Here is a 27,518-nt window from a genome sequence, read left to right as displayed (position 1 = left end):
ATTAGGAAATTTGGTGAACTACCATTCTTGATAGTTTCTTGCATTTCTATAACATTTATAACATTGAACATATTTGCATGGTTCTCAATACCAACTATTAAGGACTATTTTAGGACTTCCCCCCCCCCTCCCCCCCCCTTTTCTTTACAGCCGGCCTCCTGCACCTACACGGCAAGTATTGACTAAAATATTCTTCTTTCCTTGTTGGTGCAGCATTCACACTGAGTCTGTATACAAGGTTTCATTCTACAAGAGGAACCTAAGAAGAGAATTCTGCCCTAAATGTCTTCTAACATAATGAAAGGCTCTCTAATCAGACATCAAAATGAAAAAATAATAATAATCACGTAAGTATGTTAGAGATGAAGAATGAGGTACAAAAATGAAACCTCAATTGATCACAAAATCTCCTTGAAGATAATTATTTATATATATTTTCTTAACTTTATAATAAAGTTTCTTACTGAGATTGAAACAGATTTACAGATCACTACTCTTTTCTTCGTTTATCTCTCTCTCCTGCAAGCCTTCTACAAATCATCTCAGTAAAGATTAAATAATGTCCTGTTGTTAGATTCAGATTTTCATTACTTTATACACAAAAATACAGATGGGCTTTTTAACAAATCAATATTACAACAACAAAAATGCCATAATTACAGTACGCTATATGAGGAAGAACAAACAAGACCTTGGTTTTATTTATGCCACAAAAGAAAAAGGCAAGCATAAAGAATGCAAAGTAAAAAAAATAAAAATAAAATAAAATAAAATAAAATAAAATAAAATAAAATAAAATAAAATAAAATAAAATAAAATAAAATAAAATAAAATAAAATAAAATAAAGCTGTGGAGAACAGGGTCTATAAGTAAAAAATATAGATTTCTGCATCTGCACAGTAATAACTGCTATGAAAGATACCTTTATTAGTTAATTGCATAAAGTTGTTTTTTTTCTTTGCAAACATTGACAATAAAAACGCTATCTAGACCTAGACTTAAAAAGCTTAACTGCAGATTTGTTAAAGGAAGATCAGTTTTACTATATCATTAGATCATAGTGCAGTCACAAATATAACCATAACTATGTGGTTTAACACAACTCTTGTAGTTGGTGTAATTGAACAATCAGACACAAAGACCCTTCTAAAAATCACATAGCATATTAACAGCAACCCCAACATATATTCAAATGCATTTCTGTGTTATATCTTCAGATTTTTTTAAAAAACAAATATTCATAAATATTGCTAATTTGTAAAGAATGTGTAAAAATGTTATGGAATTTATGCCTACCAATTTCATTATGCAATTCTATGTAATAGTGGTTGCCTGATCAGTGTTTGCCAAAGTGTAAGTTTATTCAAAGGTATTCATGCTTTAGCCCAACAACTGGAGAGGAGCTAGAAGGATAGAGCCTAAATTCATGGGGGAAAAATGAACCACAGATGTGAGAAGGTGTTATAATACCAACTGTAAAGGTACAAAAAAAAAAAAAGGGTTGAGAAAGGGTAAAAATTGTTCATGAGACCATTATCCCTCTTTCAAATACTGAAGTGTACAGGGTGAGTGTCCTTTCTAATTGCTTTTAAAGCACTTCTGATTTTCACGTTGCAATAGATAAAGCATAAACTTACAGTGTTCAGTTTTCTTGAGGTGATTCTTGAGTGCCTCCAGGGAAGGCTGACAGACAACAAAATCTGGCCTGCTCAAGATTTAGAGCAGTCATGAATGATGCTACAATCCAGCATAAAAGGAGGATAAATGACAGGAGAAAAGTGGGTATCAGGAACTGAAAACAACAGAAAAATGATGCTAAAGAGAACTTCTCAAGAGGCACCAGTCTTGAGATAAAGTGTGTTTATTGTATTTAGCATTTATTTTTTTCTATTCTCAGTGCTGCCAAGTTTGTCCTCAGTCTTTCAATAATGCTGAAAAATAAGAATATGATTTTGGAAATACACACTAATGAAGTCTGTGAGCACTACCACCGGTGTTATTTTGCTTTTCTCTTCTCAGTGAGGGGAAAACATAAGTTTTCTAGGTATTTCATCCCTATGGTTCTCATTAAAGTCAACTGAAGTATCTTTCATTCTCATGAAACTGTCATGAATTCTGACCTCTTCATCTACAGCAATTACAGGATTGCAACTGGCACTTGTTAGCTATTCAGCTTGGTCTAAAGGGTAAGAAGTTCTTGGAAGTTTATTTTATGATAATAAAATCAGTTTAGCTATTTAAATGCTTAAAGTAGAGGTCAGCCAAGTTGCACTGAGTCCCATCTGTCGTGTTAAAATTATACACGCCAAGATAACTTTCAATGCACATAAGATGGAATAAGGAGCATCTTTGACAGACACTGTGGACTAAAATAATCTCAGAGAGCTCAGTCAAACAAGTTAAAATTCAACCAACCCCAGGCAGTGACAACAGGGTATTATTCCTTTGCTGCAGCTTAAAAGAAAATATTAGAGAAACATAGCCTCGATGAGGTGGGAAATGATGTTCTCCTTAGACACATGGACTGTTGATTGTCTCACTTTCAAAGAGACTTCATATTATGGTGTTATTACAAGGAAAGAATTTGATGCAAATGAAGCATTCTGGGCTTTCACAAGAAGGCAATTACAAGAACATAACATCCTCACTGAAAGAAAATGAAGACATAATTAGAAAAAACAAAACCTGGAAACCACACCACATTTAATAGCAGCAATTTCTGTGGGAGAAATCTTTTATGACAGACATGACTTCTGTCATTACAAATGGAAGTTCCCTATATGTAACTCAGTATTAGCTGTCTAAAATATTTATTGCCACCTAATTGACTAGGATTCCTACAAAGTCGCATTAGAAAGTTATTCATTGGCAATACATCCCATCTATTTTAGCTACGAGCCCCCACTTTAGGATGGGGAGAAACACCTTCTAGACGTACCTCTCTCTCCAGCAAGACACCTAAGGGATGTAGACAGTAGCCAACTAAAAGGATAAATGACAAAAGGATATTTAAAGGATCAAAGGTCAAAGTCAGAGGCAATGAATCTCATCTTGTACACTAGAAAGTTTCCAGCAATTCAAAATTAATCCTAGAAGTTTACTATTTTTACCTTCTCTGGTTTATATATAGCAAAGCGTAGGCTGTATCTAATGGTGTCTAAATGCTTGAAGCTTTTTTGCTCACTTGTATCTAGCTTACTATTTTAAGTGATATGTAAATAACAAGTCAACAATAATCCAAAAGATAGTATGGTTTAAATCTAGAAACTAGAACAAGGAGTGTGAAAGCCTCACAGATAAATCACACTGATAGGATCCATAATGATTAGATTCTTTTTCTAGATCTGCCATAGGTCCACTAAATACTCTCTGGGCAAATCATTTCACCCTCTAGGATATCACCTACAAAGTGAATATAATGTTAATGGTTACATTTAAAAAGCATTTCCAGTAAGTTCAACAAAAACAACAAATCTCACGTAAGAGAGACTTTTGGTACATGTGCACTAAGCAGTGTTTGAGGCAAGAAGCATCACCCAAATCCTTAGATAACCTGAGCTGATGAAGTTCTACTAAATTCAGTCAAGACTGAAGCCATGGATTGACACCCATTTGATGGAGACTGCCACAGCTCCTATGAAGAAAGTCTTTTCATTTTGTATCAACTGAGCATCTACTTTTTCATGATTACTTGTGGTTTGCAAAATGCCAAATATTTTTGGGGGTTGAACATATCATAAAATGAGAAGGAATAGAAGTTGCTATTCTTCCATTTTGAAGACGTGGGAAACAATTTTTCTGTGGAAGAGAAAGAAAGTATTTATGAAGGCGGAGGTAAAGATAAAGCATGAGATCCTATTCAGCAAAAATATCGGAGAAGTTTTTTTGTGTTCTGACTTTAATGCAAACAAATGATGAATCATTCTAATGATTGCTATCAAATTCAGGTATAATTAGATAACATCTCATTCACTTGCAAACCAGTAAAATCAAAAAATGGGGAAAGATGCAAGTTTTTCAACAGAACTCTGAGCTGTATTAAAAATACAAATAAAGTAAAAGTTTATTTTTGGCCATGATATGGATGTGAAAGAAGGTAACTTCTGCAGAAAATGGGGAAGATAGAAGGATGTGAGGAAAGACTTAAGGTAACACTGTACTTGCATATTGCACTCTAGGGCTCCTACTGGAGCTTTTCTGGCTTTTTCCATCTCATTCTCTGTACGTCTTTTTAGATGAGAAAACTGCTATCAGGCACTTTCGCAAATGAAAATATATGTTGTGACTCAGAAGTTCCTCCCTAATCCTAAAATGAATGGAGAGGAGAAAAACATTCCCATTTCCTGAATTTCCACCTGGGGGGGAAATAAGGAGTTCTAGAATGTTATACAGTACATTTGAAAGATTCATTAACCTCGGTTTTTAATTGAACAGACAGTAAATAAAAGACTGACTGAAAATAATGAGATGAAATTAATGATTTATGATGATAATGCTTTTATATATCAGGGTTTTTAAAAACGACTTGTCCAAAATCAGTATAATTAATATTTTATGTTTACATAGAATCTTTTATATAAGGTTGCCAGTGATCTCTTCATGCTATTTAGACTTCTATTATTCAATGAAATGGCGAAGGATTACTGTAATGTTGAGATATTGAAATTTGAGGTACAGAATTAGATCTCCTTTTGATTTCCTTTACTTACACTTTGCTTATATGCAATATTACAGCTTCCTACTTTTGTTATTTAATTGTTTTATTTTATCTTTTAAGCAGTGGATGTCAAGGTAATACAGTGTTTAGTTCCCATACTACATACAACTTAATGTTACACACTGTTCTAGGTATGGCTGTCAGTAGCAGCTACTGCTACCATTTCTGGTGTGTGCACCAGTTTTCAAAATGTAAACAAACAAAATTACCAAACATTCATTTATAAAAGGGATGTCCTTTGATATTGTTATTGTCTGACAGGGATAACACAAAGCCTTAGCTCTTTTCCTTTCCTGTGTAAACTCTACTCAGCTATGCTGGCATCCCACTAGGAATAATTATCCCACTGAAGAATTTATACTCCATGTCAAATGAGGTATCATTACTGCTGCTGTTGCATTTTCTACTTACATATCTAAAAACTTCCATATGTTAATTTCCTCATTCTTTTCTTAATATACATTGTTGAGTTCCTTCATCTTCCTTCTGACATTATGCCAAAAGCATTTTTGCAACAAAAACATATCCATGGGACTTTTCACTCATGTCACAAACACTGGTTTAAGATCTTTTAGCGGCTCTTAACGGTTTCCTTGGGCATGGTAAAATTCAAAAATCCCCTTAAAATATGGAACACTATGCTTTGTGTCTCAGCATGGTAACAGCTGATCTGCTACACATTCTGCATATCCATGGTTAAGAACTGTACTTTTATTATTTTGATTATAAGAAAAACAAACAAACAAACAAACATTTATTTGGTACTTCAAAGAGCACAACTGCAGAATCATATGCTCCAAGGAGACACATAACACTTAATGTCATATGGCAACTTCTAATTCAACTATTTCTCTGATAAAAGGTTCCACTATAAAGCAATGACTTGACTTTCTCAACTAGGTATAATGACTAAGATGTTTGGGTGGTATCATTAGCCTGTAAGTCACTCATCTTTTAGAAGTAGGACCTATATCCTACAACCCTTTTGGGTTCAGTGAGTATAGGCATTGATAAATCGTGACTTTTCCTCCCTTCTCTATCTTGTGCTTTTAAGCATAAGGTATTGTAAGGAGATTAAGACTTGCAGAACCTCTTCTCCTGAGCTTTTGAAGTCTTGGAACCACTTCAGGATCATCAAAATACAATTTTACCTGGAGTTTTATAACTTGTCTACTGTGACACTAAACTTACTATTGAGATGACACTTTTACTCTGAAATCCTTTTCTCAGCTACTTATAAGTTTCTCAAGAAGTTGTCCTCAGGCTGACATTCCTTATGCGTGCTCTCAGGCCATAGGAAAAACTTTCTGGAGTGTCGAAGAAAATCCACTTAACTATTTTATTTGATTTTCAGAACTCTGAACTTTAAAATAAAGCAACAAAACCAAACATTTCTCATGCTAAGCCATGAAGTCAATCCTTTTTACTATCATAAGTATCTGAGAAGATTTTCTACTGAAGTGTGATCCATATATTTTTATACTGTTATTCTAAGAGTAGTGAGGCAGGATCTTTTTGGGGTTTAGAAATCTGTCTCCAAATTAACTTATATAAAGCATTTTCAAATATTAAGGAAGCTTATTAGGGTTATAGCATTTTACTCAGTAACATCTAGATATTTTCTGAATTAGTTTAGTATTGTTCTATTTATCTAATTAGATATACCAGGGTTACAGGTTCTCCAGTGTGTTTTTTCCTTCATCACCGAGCTCCAGTTTTTCAGTTTATGAACAATAATTTTCTAGATCCATATCTACATGAAATGCTGGATTTTCACATTTGTAATCCATGGGTTTTCAATAAATAATAATAATAATAATAACAATAAAGAGTAAACGCAGAAAAAAAATCTAGTCCCATAAATGCTCGAGATTCAGCAGCAGTATTGCAAGTAACCTCAATTTCTGTTATCATTTACCTCATGCAATTCTGTAGAGAAGAAAAACAAAACAAAACAAAACAAAACAAACTTCCAGCAAGAGACATACAGTTTGTCCAAACAACAACTATCCCAGGGGAATAAAAGGCATGGTTCATCTGACTGCTGGTTATCTGAGGATCTATTTTCACAGGAAAGTTTTTTAAAGTAGCACAGGCTATCCAAGGCTTTGAAACTTCCACACCAAGTGTTCCACAATAACTACAGTTATTGAACTTATCCAAAATGGCAAAAGGTTCATTTCATTACTCAAAACACCTGAAATCCTGGGAAAAGGCACAAAGAACATTGACATGACATGACCTTTTCGTTCAACTGAAGCCACAAAACACTATGCTTACAGGTAGTACTGCCATCTACTTGATGGTAAGAAAAAGCAAGAGATTTTATATTTTTAGGTAGGCATATTTGTGAAATTGCTGAAAAAAACAGATGGTATAGACACAAGTCACACAGGTAATCACTTTTGGAAAAATCAGCTTATGGGAAGAGATCAAAAGGACCTATTTTAACAGCATGAAGTTTAGGAGTTATTTCATGATTTTATATAAGTACCTACATGGAGAACAGCGTTATTATAACAAACATCCTCAATTGCACAGATAAATTGTGGATAAAACTGTAAGTGATAAAAAATATGAACTATACATATTTAAATTACAGATGGAGTAGTTAGTTTTAGTACTGAGGGGAATTCACTGGTGAACTTACCTGGCAAAACTGATTAAAAATTATGTATTAGTAAAAGATTTCTAATAGGAAACTTAGGGTGAAGAAGTTTTGTTTCCTAGAATTTTGTTTTTGCTAAATATGGAAAACACTACGTATTGTTAATATATTTAAGGTAAATAAACCTGTGTGCTACTATGAACAATTAAAAACAGTTTGTTGAAAATTTCCCAGTGTACTCCCCTGCCACAGGAACACGGAAAAGCCAACACAACATCACTGATTAGGAACATTTGGGCAATGAGAATGGTTTTGACATCCGTGCAGTACCAACTAAACAGCTGCTGTCTTGGCACAGAAGAACAAGTACAGGTATGAGGCATATGAGGTATGATGTGTGCATTATCATAATCACTTCACTTGTTAGAGCCTAGGTAATGGAATACAGCAGGGTAGAGTACACTGACCTGCACACTGCATAAGCTAAAGCAACACAGGCAGTCCTGTATAACTCTAGTGTAAATATGACACTAGGATTTGCAGATGATGCCTTTCATATTTGCATATTTTGTCCTGGATGAATAAACTTAATTACTCAGGGGCCCACATTTGAAATTTTGCCTTATATATGTAGATTGCATTTTTATTTGTTTTTAAATCAAAGCTTCTAGGGCTTTTGTTCAAAATCATGAGATTTCTTGATTATAATTTCTTTTTCTATATCAGTTCAAAGCTCCATTGTTAACCATGCCATTCTGTCCTCAAGTCTTTGACATGGCTTCTCCTTGTTCAGCTTCTGTGATTTTTGAGTATGTCTGAATGCCCTCCTTTATTTCTGATGTATTTTTTTGCAAATGATCTTTACATTCTCCTCAGAAGTACATACTGCTTGTTCTGAACTTTTTGGCTTCCTAAACAGCATTAGCCCCTCTATTTCTATCCTGCACATTTCCAATGTGTAGGATAGAAATTCTAGCTTCTCATATTTAAACCTTCCCTTCACTGATCCCCTTATTTCTGTCTTAATTTTCATAATCTAAGAGAGGTGTTCTTTGACTGAATTCTTTCTTACGGTGAAACTCCCACACTAGATGTTGTATGACATAGTATATTAAGGTCATAAATTGAAACAACTAGTTAGGAACCATCATCAATCCCATAATACACATGATCAATTAATTAAAATGATACCAAGAGCTCTTGATTGTATTATTATCAAATTTCAATCATATAGACTGCTATGTAATTGGATTGTATGAGATAGTAGACATAAATAGGTACTAGAACTTGTGGAAGTCATTTTATTTTGGGAAACTGTACCACATGAATCACACAGCACAGCAGCGTGATCAGACTGAAGAAGCAAGCCTCTAGCTAAGCAGGTGTTATTCACTGGAAAATATATTTTAAAAATTACTCAGTGATTAAAAAGGGAGTAATTGGACTTCATCTCTTTTACGCAGGCAGTAAATAAACATGGTTAGAAGTTAAACATCTTTCAAAATCAGCTAACTGGAAAATATTGGGAAATTACTGGGAATAATTTTTTCTGCAAGGAGAAGAAAACATTTCTCATGAAAATAACTCTTTTTGAGTATGTAAAGAAAAGCTATATTAAAGAATTACAGAGAAAATTGAAGAAGTGGTCAAAGTACATTTTAATTTATAGAAATTTCTCCAGAAATATATATTTTTCCCAAGAAGAAAAAACATGTAATGAAATTGTTTAGTCATTTGCTCATGAATGGTGACCTACAGGAAATCAGATAACAGAAAACCAATAGTAGCTTTATGTCTACAAAGCCAGAAATGCATTCAAATTGACATGGAGATTCCAAAGCAATTTACCTCTCCCTTTCTTTACTTTTTTTTTTATTATTATTATTTTTATTTTAAATCTTCTATTCTTCCTGAAGACAGAAGGGAAGAGAAAAAATAAATAAATCACACAACCAAAAAAAAACCAACAGACAACCACACATCATTGCTCACAGGCTGCTTATTTTATGTAGCATGTGGTTATTATGTGCATCACAGAAAGAAGCACAAACAAATAAAATCCTGCAACCCTTTTGGTGTTGCTATAAGATGTAGAAGCTTAGCAATCTATGAATAAAGGAAAGGGATGAATTAAAAGAAAATGATTGCTCAAGATAACATGAATAGTATGATAGATTGTAGTATCTTTGTTTATTAGAATAATTTTTAGAAACAGAACCAAGAAGCCCTCAGATAAGGAATTTATGCCCCTTTTGGCCATGCTGTATTCCTGTTTTTTTTAACAGAAACTTCTCAGGGCAGGTGCTGAGGGACAGCCTTCATCATCTGCTGTAGCCAACTTCTTCATTCCCAAACTGCTGAATTTTACCCATGTTTCTGTGTTAACAAAGCAGCCTGTATATTAAAGGAAGGTTCTGCAGTCTCCTGTAAGAGACTTTGTAAACTTCAGAGCTGTATCCATATTGCCTGAAGGTAGTGATGACTTTGGTATGAAAACAATCTCAAAAGTTTAGACATTGATTATTTAACTCCTTTAATAACTTATCTTCTTCAGGGACGGATACACAAGAGGTTTGGAAAGTCACAGAACAGCAGTTTCTATCTACGCCTCACCTTTTCTGTAAGGTGACTTCATCTCAGTGTTAATCTAGAAACTAGAAGAAGAAACTGGTACAGGTCCCAGTGGACTACCAATATAGTTTACCTAGTGGCTACTGTAAATAAAAAAATAGTGGTTACTATTGGCATAGCTTTCTGGTATCCTGGAAGACTTCTAGTTCTTTTTGCCTTAAAGATGTATACCTCCAATGCGAAGAGATGGACTACTACTAGCTGCAACAGGGACTCAGAAGATATAACTACAAAGACTACAAGCTTTTCATACTCTCATTTCAGATAATTGGATTTATGGTTTTAACAATCTTGAATATATTCATGATGTTTATTAGGAATAAAGAGCATCTGTTGCCCACACAGGGAAGAAAGGCTTGAGATGGAAATTTAAACTAAAATGAGCAGATGAAAACACTAGGACATAGAGATACTCCACAGCTTTAATTCCAAAGAAAACCTCTCAACTTGAAGGGCTTGAATTAAACTAATCTGTGACCTTCTTAACATTCCTTCATTAGAACCAAGGATTACTATCTTCTCGGTATTATTTATCTAGCTTAGTTAATGTCAAGTAAAGTAACAGAATAAAAGCTAATCAGTCTTCAAGAGGAATCCCAGAGAGGTGTACATTTTTCATGATGGAAGTTGGATATAGAAGATATGAAAGGATATTGACACTTTTTCTTCAATATCAGAAGCAAAAAGCTAGTTGTATACTCTGATAACGCAGTGATGTGCAGTTAAATATATACATAAAAAAATAACAGAACATTTCAAGTATAGACAGTATTTATGAGATGTATCATGTAGAAACAGTCTGTGTTGAACAAAAAGTTTCAGAAATGAGTCAATTCTTTTCTTCTTAAGCCTGTTGCTCTAGGTTTTGGCTGTCCTAAATGAAAATCCAATTCAGTTCATGAAGTTAGAATAAAGGTTTGGGTTTTGTTCTTGTTTGGCTTATAAAGATCACTCATAGCTCCTGGAAGTGAGCTATAGTGCCACACTCTAAACTGGCAGAGCTACACTGATCTCATGTGCATTGCAGATTCACACCAAATAACAACCTTGCCCTACAAGTCTAGAACCTGAGAATCTTCGCAAAACAACAAAAAAAAATGAGGTCTAGAACCTTAAAATCGAACCTGCAAGTCTACAATCAAAAATAAATAAATAAATAAATAAATAAATAAATAAAAAAAATACCACCACCACCAATAACAAACAAACAAAAAGATTGCATCAACTGGGTTAAATTTAGTTCTGTTACTGCTGATGTACATCAGGACTACATTCACTGTTGTCCAACACAGTAAAATTTTCTTTTATGATCTTCCTCCTCCCCCTCCCCCTCCCTCTTCCTAAATCAAGAAAGCAGAGGTCACTGAGCAGGTTCAAATGCTCATTTTGTGTGCTGTGCATGCTAGCAATTATTTTTCCCTCCTGTCTTGAGTGTGCAAGCCTGGTTCCATATTTATGATGGGAAAAACATACGGCCAGTCTGAACTGGGGACATACAAATGCAGTTCTTGGAAAATGCAAGAGTAGCTTGCATTGTGCCTTACCAAAGAGTTCAAACACTAACTTTTGTTTTTCCTTGACATTGTTAAAGAAAAAATACAACTCTAAACTCCCCAAAGTAATCCCAGTATCCTTTTCAAAATGACAGCTGCATGGTCAGGAGAAAGTTAATAAAGATTCCTGTAAGCTGAACTGGCAAAGATACTATAAAGCAAACAGGAACTGAAATGCTCCTGTTAGGTTTCACCTGCTACAAATTATTATCCAGCCTTGTGATCTTATTGATTTGCTTGCACTATATCAAATTTTAATCATCATAAACCATTTCCTAACACAGTTCTTCCACTACCACATATTCTTAGTATATAACTTGGATTCTTTTGGGCATCCCTGGAAACCTTTAAGTTGCTATGACACAAATCTGATAGATACATAAAAGGGTCTATAAAATTCTTTGTAAAAACAATTCATGCAAAATTGATAGGACACTGTCTTTTCAAAAGACCATTTTTAGCAATTTCAGACTTGGTTTGGAATTACTTCCTGCTAAAGAACAAAAATCCCCCTGATGATAATATTCAAATTGTTGGAGGTGTTTCAATCAAGAAAAACACAACTGACTAAGTCCTGTATCTTCAGTAATCACTGGACAGTGAAGTCCTTGCTGTTCTTGTATGAGAATATTAAAAAAACAAACAAGCAAACAAACAATAACAACAACAACAATCAAAAAAAAACCCAACACATTTAAATCATTAGTAGAACTCTATTGAACCTTTTTTCAATCTTTGTTGTGAGGATGAAAAGCCTGATCCAACCCACTATTTCAGCTAGGAGGCTTTATAATCGGAATTTTCACAGTTATTAGTTCAAAGTCAAACGTGTTGATGTCTCCTATCGGAAGCAAGTAAACAGGTTGCTATCATGGCTCTTAAACAGTCTACTTCTGATGAATTTCATCTCCCAGAAAAACTGATTGACTCTAATGATTTAATGAGTTATGTTAAAAAAAAAATAATAATAAAAAAAATGCAAACAACCAGTTAAACAACAACTAAAAGTCCAGCAGAGTAACAGTTAAACCTAAGAAGTCTTACTAAACAGAATAATAAAAATTAATTAATTAGCTGCCATATAGTGCTGATAGATGCATTGAATAAATCTGAGATGATTTATCAGCTAAGTATATTGTGTGGTAGGTATTAGAATTATCTGTCATTAACCTTATGCTACGAATGAAGATGCCTGGATACAGAAGTTAAATGAATTCCCAAGGTCACATTTGAAGTTGGCAATACAACTCAGGCATTTACTGATTTTCAGTCATTAGAGAAAAATTTTAAAAACATTGAATGGATTCATAAGATAAAGGTCATGATGTGGAAAGGCACCATCATTTCTCTAACTTCAGTTTCAGAACATAAATTTAAGTGATGGCTGCTGAAATATGATTTGAGGAAGGAGGGTCAGCCATCCAAGACTGGAATAGTACCATCTAATTTCTTTATATTTGTTTATTTATTGGTACAATCTGAGATATTTTGGGTGATTCACATCACTGATAGGTTTGTTCTCAGTCCTGAGGTTCTCTGACTTCTTGGACTCTGGAGGGAGAGTGAGACAAAGAAGTTTTTGAACATTGGTACCACAAATAAAGTTCCTCAGGTTTCATAGGATGACATACCCTGAACTTCTGACGTAGCCTGTAGAGAAATCTGGTTCTAGAAAAATGAGAATTCATCTTTGTAGTTATTATTCTCAAATGAGAATATTATTCTCAAATGATATGAGGCATATCATAGCAAGTCAAGTGAAAAGCAGAAGACAAACTGTTATGATAAGAAGTGGGAAAGAGAAGACAAATAATGAAAGGAACTCTTAATGGGAGATTTAAGTATTCTGTAATATGGACTACATAAGGAAGTTAGTTTCCATAAGCCTCATTTTAACACCATATATTTTTGACAATGTATTGGCCATACAAAAAAAAAAAATAAAAATCTCTCCTGTAATTCATAAAATATTATGATTTTTTTTTTTCTTCTCAGAATAGTAAAAATGCAGCTCTTACAAGCAGAAGTATTAAAACTTAGGTTATTTTTCCTGACCTTTTGACAGAATTTCAATTGAACTTGCTAAGACATCCAAAAAATTCAGATTCTGATTTTAAAATGAATGATTAATATTATAGAGCTTTCAGAGTATTGGATTTGCGGTGCCAAATTCCTCTAACATAAGCAAGTGCAACTCCATGCACTTCAGTGGAATTGTGTTTGCATATATTAGCATGCAATTCTGGCCCCGTGCCTGGGAAGGGATCTTTCGTTCCACATTCACTTGATTATGTCTCATCTTTAAACCACATTTTATGATCTGCAAAATACTTGACCCACAAAACCACAGAAGCCCATCTGCTCAGATACCATTGTGCATCATTAAGTAAAAATGATGAAACTATTTTAAGTGCAAAATTGTGTGTACAGGGGCCATAAATGTATTCCAAACATTTATTTTCTTGTGCACTGAAGAACCTAAAACTCAGGCTTCAAAATTCCATTTCCATTAGAAACTTATTCTTTAAAGATACTTCATTAGACATAATAATAATAAAATAATAATCATCATCATAATCATAAATATCCTTACAAATAAAAGACTAAGGTCTATCCAGAAGAACATATCCTTGGAAAAGAATATGGACAACAGTCTAGTATCATATGTCAGAGACATACAAGACAATTACTGATCTGCTTCTAGTAGTCTGGAACATGTAAATGGATGAAAAATATTAGGTTTTCAGGTCAAGACATCTAAAGGCCAATCGTCTACATTTTAGTCAACAGCTACAAAATCCTTACTTGAGCTCTGGTACTAGAGATTTAGGACAGTGCCTTTTTTTGGAATATAAGTGTTTAAAAAGTATAGCTCAACGCCTGTCAAATCAGTAATATTCCTAATATCCTTCCCTCACAGTCAGCTAAAGAACCATTAGTATGGCTAAAGAGAAAAGATACTATGAAGTGGCTACAGATTTTTCAAGATAATGCTAGTACAGAGAAGTTAATAGTGCCACATAATACCAAACACTTAGCTTTTTTTTTTTTTTTTGTCTTCAAGAAATACAGGCTTTTTCATAGTTCTTAAACTGTCAGAGGGCAAACTGCAGCAAACATTAGCATTTTGTTAAAAGGCCATTCAATGAGCAACCAGCTTTCAATCATTATATTTTATTTTCCCTGAGGTAGAGTTGAGCTATTTCAGTACCATCCGTGAAGCCTTGACTTTACTGTTTGTAGACTTTACACAACAGGTCTCTTCAGAAAGACATGATACTAAATACATACACAGAATACATACCTTCCAGAAGTAAGCAGTCTTAGACTATACCTTCTCTATATGTCCTTTTCCTGTTTTGGTTTGGCACATCCAGGTCTTAAGCTTAGAGCTGCCTTTGGCCAGTAGCTGATACAGTATTCTAAAGCATCTATTTGGATTTATACTTAGAGATGAAAATCTATCACACTATTAGTAAAGCTAAACTGAAATTTAGTTCTTCTTGCTCACAACTTTTAACAAAATACCAGAAATACATTTTAAGCACACTTGATCGCTCTAATGATCTACTAAAAATACAGCATATGTCATGCATGTGCCATGCATGCTATGCAATTATCAGCATGGAGTCAACCCAAACTCATGAAGCCTTTAGGACAGAAGTGTTGCCTCTAACTCTTCAGCTAATCGATCACTTTCCTAGTCTCTCCTAGAGAGAGGATATGGAAGTCTAGCTGCATCAATAGCATCACTTACCTCAACTAACTTGTTGGCGTGCTCACGGAAGACCTGCGCATACTCCTTCACTTCTTTCTCATTACCACTTTTTGCAGCCTCAATGAGAACAAGCAATGGCACATTGGTCTCCAGGAATGAATCCGATATATGATCCATTACTGCCTTCCGTAGCTGTGACAAAAGAAAACAGACCAGTAAATAAAAGGAAAATTATAAATATACAATCCCACTGTATTCATTGACTGTTATATCAGAGCATTGATGTGTCACATCGCACAGCATTGGAAGGGAGTTTGGGCTTTTTATCCTTCATTACTCCAAGCTATCCACTTGCAGCAAGCATACAAATACCCAACTGTTAAGGGCCTAGATCTTCAAAACCCTCCTGAAGTTCAAGATGACTCGCACATCTCATCCCACTGGACTGAGTGGATCTATCCGGGATGATGATGATTACCCACATAATACATTGCAAATTGATGAGAATTGAAAGCTGCACACTACTTTAAAAAACAGTTCAGCTCACTTAAAAGCCAAATATGGATTAAGGAGCTTAACTTCAAGCAACCATTAAAAATATTAGCCTGAATATATCTAAGCCTCTTCTAATTCCTGTACTGAATAGTATTGTGCACTGTAATGAGTTTAGCACATGCCTTATACTTCATACTCTTTCAAATACCTTCAGCAGGTGTAAACAGGAAATCTTTCTAAGCACTTTCTAGGTAGGATTAGCAAACGTACTATAATTTATAGGGTGGTTCTTTTTTTTTTTTTTTTTTCTTGTATAAGTTATTGAAGATTTAACATCAGTTATTACATAAAAAAATATAAACATTTGAAACTGTATTACTGTAAAAATGATGTCACTGACTTCTTTTCTTCCTTACCAATAACTACTAATTAATGTCAAACTTGACTAAAATTTGAAAGACATCCAGAAAGATAACTAAAGTCTTAAATAATTCTTTCTGGAAAATTAATTGCTCTATAGGAGTATGGATCAGAAATGTTTTTAGCACATTTTCTTCCGCTTTTGGGTTGTTAAGAGTGGAAAAAAATAATAATAATAATAAAAATGGACTTAGACATAATAAGCTGGGAGCTGTTTACCATAAAGATCAGGTTAGCCACAAGTTTCCTTAAATCATGTTTCCTTAAACCTTAAATCAGTCATTTAGTTAGATCAGGCAAGGTAATTTTGTAGTCCAGACTAGAAAACTTTATCTAGACAAGGTGTCACCCGAACACCCAATCATATTGAAAACTGTTACGTTGTTAGGCATTATAAATACATGATAGAAGATGCATTTGGAGTTTGACAGCATCACTTGTCAACTGTATTTCAATAAAGAAAAAGCCTACTTTGAATATTTCCATTCAACCCCTTAGTAGTACACTAAAAACAAGCAGCAAAACAAAAGAGTTTTAAACATACCTATGTTTGCATGAGATATTCCTTTTACTTAAATTACAGTTAAAGCAACTGGTGCATTAAGAACAGCAATTCTTAATTCCCATTAAAAGTTAATTCTGGAAAAGTATTTTTCTACTTCCAAAATGATTAAAGGTACTCAGAATAGCTAACACATAATAGCTACATATAAAGAGTACTGAATGGAAATTTTTTTTTAAAAAAAGGATGAAAGCATCAGAGAGACCTGCCAAGAGTTGGAAGCTGCTGTATTGTAGCTACAACTTATCACATTGTCACCTTGTACTCTCTTTTCCTCTAAACCCATTAATATTCACTTCCTAACTCTTCTTTTATGCTTATTTTGAAATATTTCAGACTGTCCTTTGGGTCCAGTTGTACAGCATCTAACACAACGAGATCCCAAATCATTAATAGTTTTCATAGGTACCAATGCATATATAGATACCAATATTACTCCAAACATACCACAGCATTGCCAAAAATGTATATATTTATATAGGTACATACACATGCGCACACTAAAATGTCAAGTTTCAGAAAACACTGCAAACAGCATAATGCTGTGAAACCTAAGCTGCAATATGGCCAGATTTCTAATCACTCCACATATCTGTCCTTCCCTAGTACAAATAAGGGCATCATATGTAGCCAATGGAAATGATGCCAGAAAGGCTTTGTCTCAAGTTTGCTTAATCACCTTCTGCAGATAGTTATCTCCCATCTCTTACTGAGAAATTCTGCTCCTAAGTGGAATACCTCAGCTTAGTATGTACAGTTAGACTTTTTGAAGTCCAGCATATTGAAATAGACTAAATTTTAGTATTTCCAAATGAACACACAGTGGTTTTAAAAAAAATCCCATATGCTGTCTTATTCTCAGGAAAAAGAAAAAAAAAAAAAAAGTAAAATAAATCTATTTGCTGCAGTTCAATATGAGTGTCAATAAAAACTACAGTTAACTTCACTGTCTAAAAAACTACTTTAAATCTTAAATGAACATTAACATTTTTTCTGTTTACTCTTTATGGGATAATGTTTCAAAGGGTTGAGTTAAATGAAGAAGCAATTCAATTTTTAATCAAGGTTAATGTGCTATTATAGATCTGATTATAAGAATGTGCCCACTGAAACCCTAAGAAAAGTTTCAGGATGTTTAAACACACAGCTTATGTTCATTGGTATTAAAATCACACATTAGAAGTCAATAAAAAGGACGGTTCAAGCATCAGCTAAGCAGCAATTTGGGGCTTACCATTGTAAATATGCAGCAGAGTTGTATCTGAATCAAAATGAATATCCTATTTGTAATGGCAACTGTATATTGCTTTCTGCAGTTCATAGTCCCAGCACTTGAAAAAAAAATCCTGAATTCTGTCTGTCAGAGGTTTGATAAATAAAAAAATTAACAAATCCTATTTTCATACACTGTGTTATTCGTAGATTTCAGCAGCAGCACATCCCTGAACCCTCCTGTAAACAGGCATTATCATTTCTTTAGCAGTCGGTTATCTGAGTTTTAGGACATCCTCGCATTGAAGTTGAAAGGTATACTTAATGCTTTTTATATATGCAAGAGACCACAAATTTTGCTATCCATCACCACAGACTATAAAGAATGACTTGACAAAATCATTTATTAGATGTGACAGGAGTATGAACACAAGACATTCATCCAATAGCTCAAATGGATACATGACAAGGTAATATTAATTGCACAAGACAAGACATTTAAAGGTATTAGCTAAGCATTACCAGTCTATTTGATCCAATTAGGGCTATTCATCAAAGTAAATAACTACTGGAAAACTAATCTTGTACGTTCTTTGGTATACTGCAACAAAGTCCAGCCAAAGCGATGGCTTATGTATCCAGAGATTTTATGGTTTCATACGACTGACATCAGCTCAGAAGGGAATGGGAGAAGTCTGTGACCTGAATTTAAATGGTCATAAAATATGCAGCTAAAAAGGTCAAGTTTTACTCTAAAAACAGCATGAGATCTTTTGCAAATGTGTACATTAGCAAATGTCTTTGTGATTCCTTAATTTACCCTGCATTCCAACGTAAATATTATGACAAATACTATTACTCACAAGGCAATAGTTTATATTTTTTCCCCTATTGAATTTTACTTTAGAGGTAGCTTCAAAGTGTAGACGGTTTCTACTAGATGAAATTCGCTGTTAGAGAAAACAAATAAAGGTCTGCTTAATTATTTTTGTCATGGATAAAACTTAATTAACATACAGCTAAAAGAATAATAAATTGGCCAGATGAGCACAAGAATATAAAAGGGAAACATCAAGACCTGCAAATACTTTTAAAAGTATGAGCGTTGAAGGCAGCTTTTACGTCTTTCCAGTTCAGTCAATTTAGTCAGTTTATGGTGCACGGAGTCAGTTGCTGTTTTTGATAGCACCGTGTTCTACTGTTCTAAGCACTATTTAGGGCTGTTTTATCATTGTCAATTCACAGCTATAATTGAGCTCAAAGAGGTTAACCTGCCCACTGAAATGATGTTCTCCATGGCTATATAACAATTTTAGAACCAAAATGTCTCAGTGCTACTTACGGTCTGGTAGAGAATTAAATGTCTAATCCTGACACAGGAAGGTAATGTCACAGCAGGAGATTAATGACTCTAACAGATTGTTAAACTTTATAAAGACTGGCAGTATAAAGCTATCTGTAACAAAAGTTTACCAATGACCACCTTATTCACCATTTTCTGTTTAACGTGCATTACAGCCTGAATCCAGCTCTGAACAATTTGTAGCTGCAAAGCACTGCCATACAGGTATTAATTAAATTGAAAGAGATGAAAATCTTCTCCAGTGTGTCTTCTCCAACATTTTGTGAAACTGAGAGCAGCAGAATGAGACAGTGGCCATTAGAAGCTGCTGCAATATAATGCTAAAAAGAAAGTCTCAGTCAAATCTGCACACTTCAGCCTATGAATACATGAACAAAAAATGGGAACTCTGGGGAGATGTGGATGCTAATAATGTTAATTTTGTCTTCGTAGACTAAACAGCAAAAAGATTAACAATTTAAAGCACATATGCATGGACACCTAAGTCACAGATTTCTGGAATATACTACATAAAATATTTTGAGATTTGAGTCTACAAAAAAAAAAAAAAGTTAAGAAGAAGAAATATAAAGTCTGTCTGTAATTCTCTACATGTTTTTATTCTTTCTAAAGAGAAACTTTCATAGTCACAGAAAGACTGGGGATGAATTTACTAATGAAAAGCAACTTCAAATGACTAGCTTTCAGCAGAAATTTGAAAGAGCAAGACAGGAAAGAAAACATTTCTCCTAGTCATTGGTCATTACAAAGGAATTCTCAGTATAGCACATGGTCAAAACAACAGAAGACCTCAATTACTTAAATACGTATTCCCCATTGATTTCACAACTTTATTTATTATTTATTTATTATGTGTACACAAGTGAAGCATCAGTGAAGTCAAAATAATCCAGGGGAGTGAAATAGCTATTTAGTCACAAAAGGGAAGGAATTTGCCTACAGAATCTCTTTATTTAGTTAATCCTTGCCATGATAAGCATACATAGTAACTTCTCTCAGAAACAGTCAAATCTAACAAGCTTTAAAGGGTAAACAGTAAGTGTTATGTGTCACACTTGCATTCCCATCTACCCCAGCTGAACAAACAGGCTGCCATACTAAATATTATATATCATTAGCTTCTCTAAGAACTAGAAATTTAGCTACAGTGAGAGCTTATGACCGCTGTCTTTGTTAGATGTGTATACTGGATCTGCATGTAATGGCTGAAAAAAGATTAAAAACTGACAGCATTCTGAAAAATAGATTTCCCATCATCCTTCCCAAGAGTCACTCAAATTCAAAAACTGATCCCACCTTATGGGCAGAGATGGCATTTGATATTAGCAATTACCATCCATCCCTTTCAAAAAAAGCTCTTACTGCAGGGTATCCCAGCCTATTTTTTTTGTTTGTTTGTTTGTTTGCTTTTCCTGTGTGTGTGCTTTTTGTTTTGTTTTTGTTTGCTTGTTTCGGGTATTTGTTTTTGTAATTTCCTTGTGGTAATTTCTACAAAGCAGAAACTGAAGACACAGCTGCTAGTATTTCTATTTGTATAGTAGCAAGCAACACTAAAGACACTTTAAAATGCTTAAGAAATGATGTTACTGAACAAAATGTCAATTAAGAAGCAACTGAAACACTGAAATCCCATTTGCAAATTAAATTCTACGTACTCCTTACCATTGCTCATAAATCCATTAAAAAGACAGAATTTTAAAAGTCTTTGGAAAGGGACTACGTTTTTCACTCCATTTATACTGCTCCCTTTCTCCTGCTACTGCATTACTGATAATGGACATCAAAATTTGAAGCTATCTTTATGAACACAAGCTTCTCTGAGTTTTGTTAGCTAATGTGACTACAGGTCATTCTCTGGCTGACACCGCAAAACAGTTAAAGCTTTTATGTAAAACTATCATCAATACAATCTTCTCTGATTTTTTTTGGGGGGGGGTGGGAGGAATGAAGCAACATTATACACTTCTGTTGAGCATCTCTCACTTTTATAAGTGTTTTTAAAACTCTTTTTAATGACATATGCCGTACTTGTTTCTCTGCAGTGATTACAGGGGTAGGTAGCTTCTAAAGTTCCTGGACTGAGTACAAAGATCTCTTGAAGCATGTGAATTTTTAGGAAGACTCATTATTTGTGGAATAATAGATGAACTATGTGCAGTGATCTACGCATAGACAATATATTTTGTCACTGAATTTTGGCTCGTAATTCTTTATCAGCCGCTTTGAAAGTCAACTCTTTGTACTGGCAACATCACTCAGAGGGGAAAAAAATAAATAAATCAGACCCTATTACAGAAAGCAAGAAAAGCTATAGGTACCACATTCTTTGGATTTTGCCAGACAAAAATAATCCATCACAAGCATTCCGTTGCAGATGAAAATTGTCTTCATTTGATGGAAATATTACACACTGTAGCCTTGCACAAAACTACCTGATATGGGTATAGTTTCCTGAAATATGGCACCATATGTGCATCAGTAAACATTATGTGTAGAGTAAATTAAACTCAGCCTTACAATTAGGCTGTAAGGAAATTACTGCAGACCTGAAAGAGTAAATCAGCAGTATTAAAACACTCTCCATTTCCTCTGAAGCACTTCAGAGCACCATAAAAACCTCAATGTCACAGTGATAAACATCTAGAAGAAGTAGATTTTGAGGGATGCATACATTCAAATAAGTTCAAGTCAAAATCATGATTAAGTGATAGTTCATTGCCTCTATTTTTTCATATCAGATTTTTTTTTTTTTTCTAAAATTCCTTTCTGAAAGTAAATACACCACAGAGTCTATCAGATAGGAGCAGACAAACCGAGGATGCAGTATTTAACAGCATGCCAGTGGGCTTTCAGTCCAAGCTGGTGAAATTCAGAGGTTTTGACTATTTCCATTGCTTTTAGGATTGGCTATAAATTCAGTGGAAGCTGAAAGAGTAAAGGACTTTATCAAATGGAGCATTACTATCTCTGCTGTACAACACAGCATTACACAAGATCGCTGTCTAATACCTTTGTACAAGCTGACAGGGAAACACAGTAAAAACGTACTGACATACACGCAATGCAGCGCACCCACATTAAATGAATGCAAGCACTAAACGTAGCGCTGGCACAGAAATAAATCTGTATTAGCATTTGATAGACGGCTTTCAGAAAGACAGCTTCCAGATTTCCATAATCAAGAGCACTAAAGTCACTGCAGGTGAAAACATAACCTATTAAGCAACAACGAAGAGGTGATGAGTTTCTAATGAGCAAGGGCTGATGCTGCAGGTGGCCTTAGGTTCAAAGACATTCAGACTGACTTATGGCTGGCTCACCTTAAAAAAATGCCAACATTTTGTCAAGGAGCATTTTCATGCGACAGAATGAGGCAATATCACCAATCACGCTCCACATTCCCTTGGGAACAACCCATACCTCATCTTTGGTAATATAGCACAAACTTAGCAAGACTCCTGTGGATCGTCTATTTAAGCATGACCTTGCTTCAACTTTGTCTTCACAAAATAAATCTTTAGTAAATATTCATGCGAGACTAAATTTGAAGTTACAACCCTCTTGGATATTCTGCTGCTACTTCACACTTGCATGACGTTTTGCATCTTCAAAACTCTGTATAAACTCTCTTAAAAAATTCTCACTGCGCTACATGAGCTAGGTAAGGTCCATGACCCCCTCTCTCTCTGTTTTTAACTCTCCTTAAATTATATGAATTAATAGAGACACCTTCAGGATTTATAACCTTAAACGGTGCCCTCTTGTCTGCAACAAAGGACACACAAAACCTACTTTTATGGTAATGAGAGAACTCCCCTCTCCAGCCCTCCCAGACACGAGTCTATTGCTGCAGTGTTGACTGTCTCTACAGCGTAGAAGTCAAAGGATTACCTATACAACCTACCTTTAAGCCCCTGTCTTTGGGGCATGTAAATTAGGAAGCAGTTTTCTCATGACTCCCTATATATGAAGAAAACAGCTTTTCCAAAGTACATCCTTAAAACCCCCCAAACCTGAAGGTGAATTCTCCCAGTTGATTGTATTATCACTCAGTTCCCACACTTGACACCAGCTGCTATGAACCCTCAGGGGTTCCAGGTTGCTTTTATTTCTTTTTCCTCCCAATTTGAATTTTTTTTATTTGGGTGTGCTGCTTAGCTCCTGAAACGAGCTGAAAGGAATTGGTTATCTAATAAATTTGATTAGAACTGGGTTCACTGTGTTCTTCTGAAGCTCCTAGTTTTATTTTGCTTCCTAAGCACTCACACTTCCCTTGGGTTTTATCTTAATGTATAGACGCGGTCTGCCTTTAAAGCTGATACAATAGAATATCTAAATTGAGGAAGCTTCACCTTCAGAAGCATCTTTACTTTTCCGTGTTTCAGATTATTCTTCTGAGGACTGGACAGTAACTCTTTCATGTCTTCATTTGGAAGGGGGAGAGGACAGATAAATAATTTAAATCAGTAAATCGTGATTCAGGACAGCAAGATTTCATTTTTAGGTGCAGCTGGCCCTCCCTACAGCACTTCACAAGTCATCAAGTTTGTATCTGAGATGGCAGCTTGTCAGTAAAATGATCGTGATACAATTTCCACTTTTGGAGGGGTCCTGTGTTTTCTTCATAGTTTTTACATACTGTAAAGAAGCAATCTATGCACATACTTGAAGATAGAGAGAGTTTAAGTCCACATACTGAAAACATTATATAAATGTCTATTCATGATATACTTTCCATTGTATGGGTTAGATGCGATAAAACCTGTTCCAACAGAACACGGTTTTTCAGTTTTAGGTGTCCCTTTAGTCTAATTGCATGAGCTAATACTCATGCTTTTTTTTATTCTGAGAACCCCTCTGGAGTCTACATCAATTTTTGGCAGGTTCCAAAGTACTAAACAATTTTATTTTTTTAACCACAAATAGCATTCATAAACAGCAGTGATACAACTGAATTTAAGTGGAAAAGACCAACATAAAGAGCAAATGGAGATAGGCTGCCTCTCAAGAGCTAGAAAAAAAAAGATATGACAAATACTGCTAAGCACATTATGAAGCCTATTATCTAATTCAAATCGTTGTAACTCATATTGAAGAAAGTACACAAAACTGTGAGTACTTTCAGAAACCTATTAAGTAAATAAAAGTTGACTATGATCAAGAAGTTCTCTTCAAGACCTTTTACCAAATTTGCATGAATAAATTACAGGAGGTATTTTCCTCATCTACCTTTACTCTTTTAAAAGTTTGACTTTCAGCTGAGTATAGTTACTGAAACAATACTGTCTAGGACTAAGAGTTAAGGAGTATATTAACTGTAATTATGCAGTTGAAGGGAAGTGAGCTGGAGAATATGGCTGATAACTAATGAATACCATGTCTGTAGTCCACCAAGTATCTTACAAAGGTGTACATAAGGGCACAGTGTAGCCCAATTAATGTAAATGACCAATCGTGTAGGGAAATTTGTAATGTGAAGTCGGTAGCTGGCTGGCCAGTGTACCAACACAGATGCCAGCTGGTCAGCCACCCCACAGGTACCAGCTGGCCTCTCGGCACAGTGGGTGCCAGGATCAGCATCAGTTCTTCCCGAATTTTACCTGCCAGCCCAGAGTAACAATGGAGCTACTGTAGAAGAGGTAGCAGCAGAGAAGAGAGGGGTGGATATGAGAAGATAAAAAAAAAAAAAATTACGAAAATCAGAGATCATAAGGGAAGACCTGAGATTCTATTTGTAAGAAGACCAATACTGACAACACAATTGTACAGAAAACAAGTCTTCATTAAGTCAGTTGTTCTCAATTTATTTTTTTTTCAGTCCTGTGTCTACAAAATATGTATTCCTCAGAGGCTTGCAGGCTGTTGTCTGGAAAAGACAATCCGAGAAGAAGAATTTTTTGCTAAAAAGAAATGCTAATTTGGAATGTTTTGCTTCAGAGATGAGTGTGAAGAACAGCAGCAGTAAGCTATGTGCTGGTGAGACTTGTCTGCTTCCAAGAATTCATACAACCATGAAAACAAGCATGGGTATTTCAAGAAATAACGAAAGTTTTCCATACATAAAATCACCATTCTAGCTACTATCTGTATGCAACTACTAATAAAAATTTTGATATTACTCAATTTTTTGTTTATTTGTTTGTTTTTGTGGTGTTGTGGGGTACTATAGCCCAACAGAAACAGGATTGCTCCCAAGGATGCATACCTTATGTCATTTATCAGATGGTAAAATCTACCTTTTGATACTGCACACATAAGTATTAAACAATAGCATTAACTTATTTTACATAACTGCTACATTAAAACAAAAGTGCAGCACATCAGTCTAAATATTCAAAGTACCAAATGTATTCATCAAAATGTAGTCATTTCTGAACTTTCCACTTCACAATTCTTAAATATATATTTTATTATAATTGTTTGCTGCCTAAAACTGCAACAGGAGCCAGAAGTCCTACTTTAATACTATTTTTTTCCTTGTTCTACTTTGGAATGAAACCTGGAAATTTCAAAATGCTAAATGATAAAAAAAAAAATGAAAACAAAGAACTTTATTGAAATTTTTAAAATTTTCTTTTCAATTTTTCAATATTTTTTTATATGTTCAAATTTGTAATGAAAACTAAAGCAATCTACTACCTTCCAAAATGAAAATTTGGAACTATTGGAAAAAAAAAACAGATGTGGCTTTTCAATAGTCTTTTCAAGTCATAAAATCATGTGAGCTTTAAAGAAAGATAAAATTTTGTATTGAGTATTTACTTCATAAAGTATTTGTAACTACCTTTAATAATAATATAAAACTAAAGATGCAGGAAGTTGATGAATTGCCCTTAACAGGTACATGAGAGCAACGCTTCCAGTTAAGCTGAGAATTGCTGGTAAAAAAATCTTCCTTTCTCTCTACAATTCCCTCCTCTTGGAGGCAGATGAAGCATTAGTCTGGCTTGAATGGACAAAAATGAGGAATTACTTGATTTTAATCTACTGTATAGAATACTGAAGACAGGCCGCACTGTTAGAATTAATAGCAGTACAGATACCTGCTCTTTAAGAGAAAACTAATGGTTTTGGTTATTATACCTTGTGGGGAAACTGACTGGCTAACACAGATTGAACAAGCTCAGCTGATGAACTGGAACAGGGCATGTAGAAAGAGATGACAGCAGCAGGGCAGGAGACAGTGGCACTAACAGGTGGGACACCAGTGGTGGTGACAGCAGAACAGCTGGTGCCTTGCTCATACATCTCCAGATGATCTATAGACCATGTTGGTCCTCGCTGTGCATCCGGTTTGTGTCTTAGCCAAATTCTTTGGTGTGTCCTTCCCGCTTATCTCTGCTTCAATGTCACCGCAGAGCTGCAGTGCTTGAAAAAGAGTGTGCATGCTGCTTTATGATTAACTGTAGTATTTAAGGGGTTAGTATTAATATTGGTATGGGGTCAGTATTTTTTTTTTCCATAAGGGGATAAGATAAACACACAAAATAACTGGCATCGACAAGTACCCTGCTGCTGTCACCAGTCTAGCTTGCTGTACCACAAAATGCAGGATGTTTTTGTTCAACTTTTAGGTTTTGCATTAGTGGTTTTTTTAACAACAGACTAGCGTACAAGTGAGGAAAAAGAAAAAAAAAAAAAAAAAGATCTAAAATCCTGCCAACTGGCACAACTTGTTATCATACACAGAACTCTGTGCTTTTTCCAAATTGTTCAAAATAAAGTAAGCAATGGCAGCAGTAACCTATGGACTGGTGAGACTTGTCTGCTTCCAAGAACTTGTTCAGTCTGACTTAGGTTGATGTTCTTACTGGCAGTTTATATTAAGACATATAATTAGATCTCCATAATACTTTTCCATTGTCCAGGCAAGTTTAAATGATGAGATAAAGTTGTAATTCCATCAGAATGGGAAATATTGATATGTCTGTAAATTGTGAGATGGAATTTTAGTGCCATGTGTCCCAATCACAATAATTTCATATAGCTGCATTTTATGTAGATAATGAAATAAAATCTTAGAAATAAAGAGCTAAGTAACATAGGGAGGGAAAGAAAAAACAGTCTTGGATAGTTGACTACTGAAGACTAGCAAGGGAACCTGACTACCAAATTAGATATATATATACCTTCATCACTGCCAAAACATATTTTGTAGATTGTCCAATTTTATGGTGGTCAGCTTCATAAATCTGATCAACAAGTCTGGTTTAAAATGTATTCATTAAAAACAAAAGG

The 27,518-nt window shown here is 34.7% G+C and overlaps 1 protein-coding gene across 5 annotated transcripts in view; it reads right to left on the bottom strand.

Moving 5' to 3' along the window:
• Nucleotides 1-27,518, bottom strand: part of CTNNA2 (catenin alpha 2) — a 468,162-nt gene that overhangs the window by 80,062 nt on the left and 360,582 nt on the right. For all 5 annotated transcript variants that reach the window (XM_068679577.1, XM_068679580.1, XM_068679578.1 and 2 more), the window contains one exon: nucleotides 15,268-15,420. In XM_068679577.1, coding sequence (XP_068535678.1) covers nucleotides 15,268-15,420 — 153 coding nt within the window. The remainder of the gene's footprint in view (nucleotides 1-15,267; nucleotides 15,421-27,518) is intronic.

This window comes from Anas acuta, chromosome 4 (assembly GCF_963932015.1).
Source record: "Anas acuta chromosome 4, bAnaAcu1.1, whole genome shotgun sequence".
Lineage (NCBI taxonomy): Eukaryota > Metazoa > Chordata > Aves > Anseriformes > Anatidae > Anas > Anas acuta.
Note: the sequence above shows the minus strand (reverse complement) of the source record. Positions and strands in the feature narration are given on the sequence as shown.